Source organism: Opisthorchis viverrini (genome assembly GCF_000715545.1).
Source record: "Opisthorchis viverrini unplaced genomic scaffold opera_v5_8317, whole genome shotgun sequence".
NCBI classification, from domain to species: domain Eukaryota; kingdom Metazoa; phylum Platyhelminthes; class Trematoda; order Opisthorchiida; family Opisthorchiidae; genus Opisthorchis; species Opisthorchis viverrini.
In genome coordinates, this window is record NW_008761982.1 from 1 (window position 1) to 602 (window position 602).

General features: G+C 49.8%; 1 protein-coding gene across 1 annotated transcript; it reads right to left on the reverse strand.

The window, feature by feature from the left end:
* Nucleotides 1-87: 87 nt before the first annotated feature.
* Nucleotides 88-516, reverse strand: T265_16235 (hypothetical protein; the record flags this gene model as incomplete). The annotated part of the gene is made up of 1 exon (XM_009179802.1): nucleotides 88-516. A coding segment is annotated over one exon (429 nt), but the record flags the coding sequence as incomplete, so codon positions are not given.
* Nucleotides 517-602: the final 86 nt, after the last annotated feature.

Here is a 602-nt window from a genome sequence, read left to right on the forward strand (position 1 = left end):
GAACATGTCGTTCGAAACTGAGCGTTCAAGTCGAACAAACTGCTACCAAAAATCACGGTGCCTGACAAAGTCAGACCACAACTTACCGCATTCAACATCCCTTCCGATCGCCAAGGCTCCATTCTGACCTTTGGCCAGTTCCACAAGTGTGGCAAGTGCCAAATTGGCCCTATCACGCAGATTTGCCGCAGGTGGAGGCAAAACTCCTGCACCCATCACACTTCTATCAGTCTCCTTAGAGTCCAGGCGAAAAAGCACGTCTACTTTCTCCGCAGGACGGCCATCTGGCATAGGTGGAGTGTTTACGTTCCAACCTTCCACTGAAGTTGTAGAAGTCTGATGCATAAGAATGGGAGTCGGTAGACCGGATGTCGGGCTGCGCAACGTCCACAGCACACTTGCACCACCGACAAATCGAAGTAGGCGACGAAGTATGGGTGCAATGGCACGCTGAAGTGCAGTCTGTGTTTCGACGTTGAAACACACCAAATAACCGAGCAGTTCACGGAAAGCACGCTGAAATCGTTAAACAAATGGCAGAAATAGAATAGGAAAAGTCTTTGAACCGGGCACCTTGGAACACACCCTACAACCAATAGTAC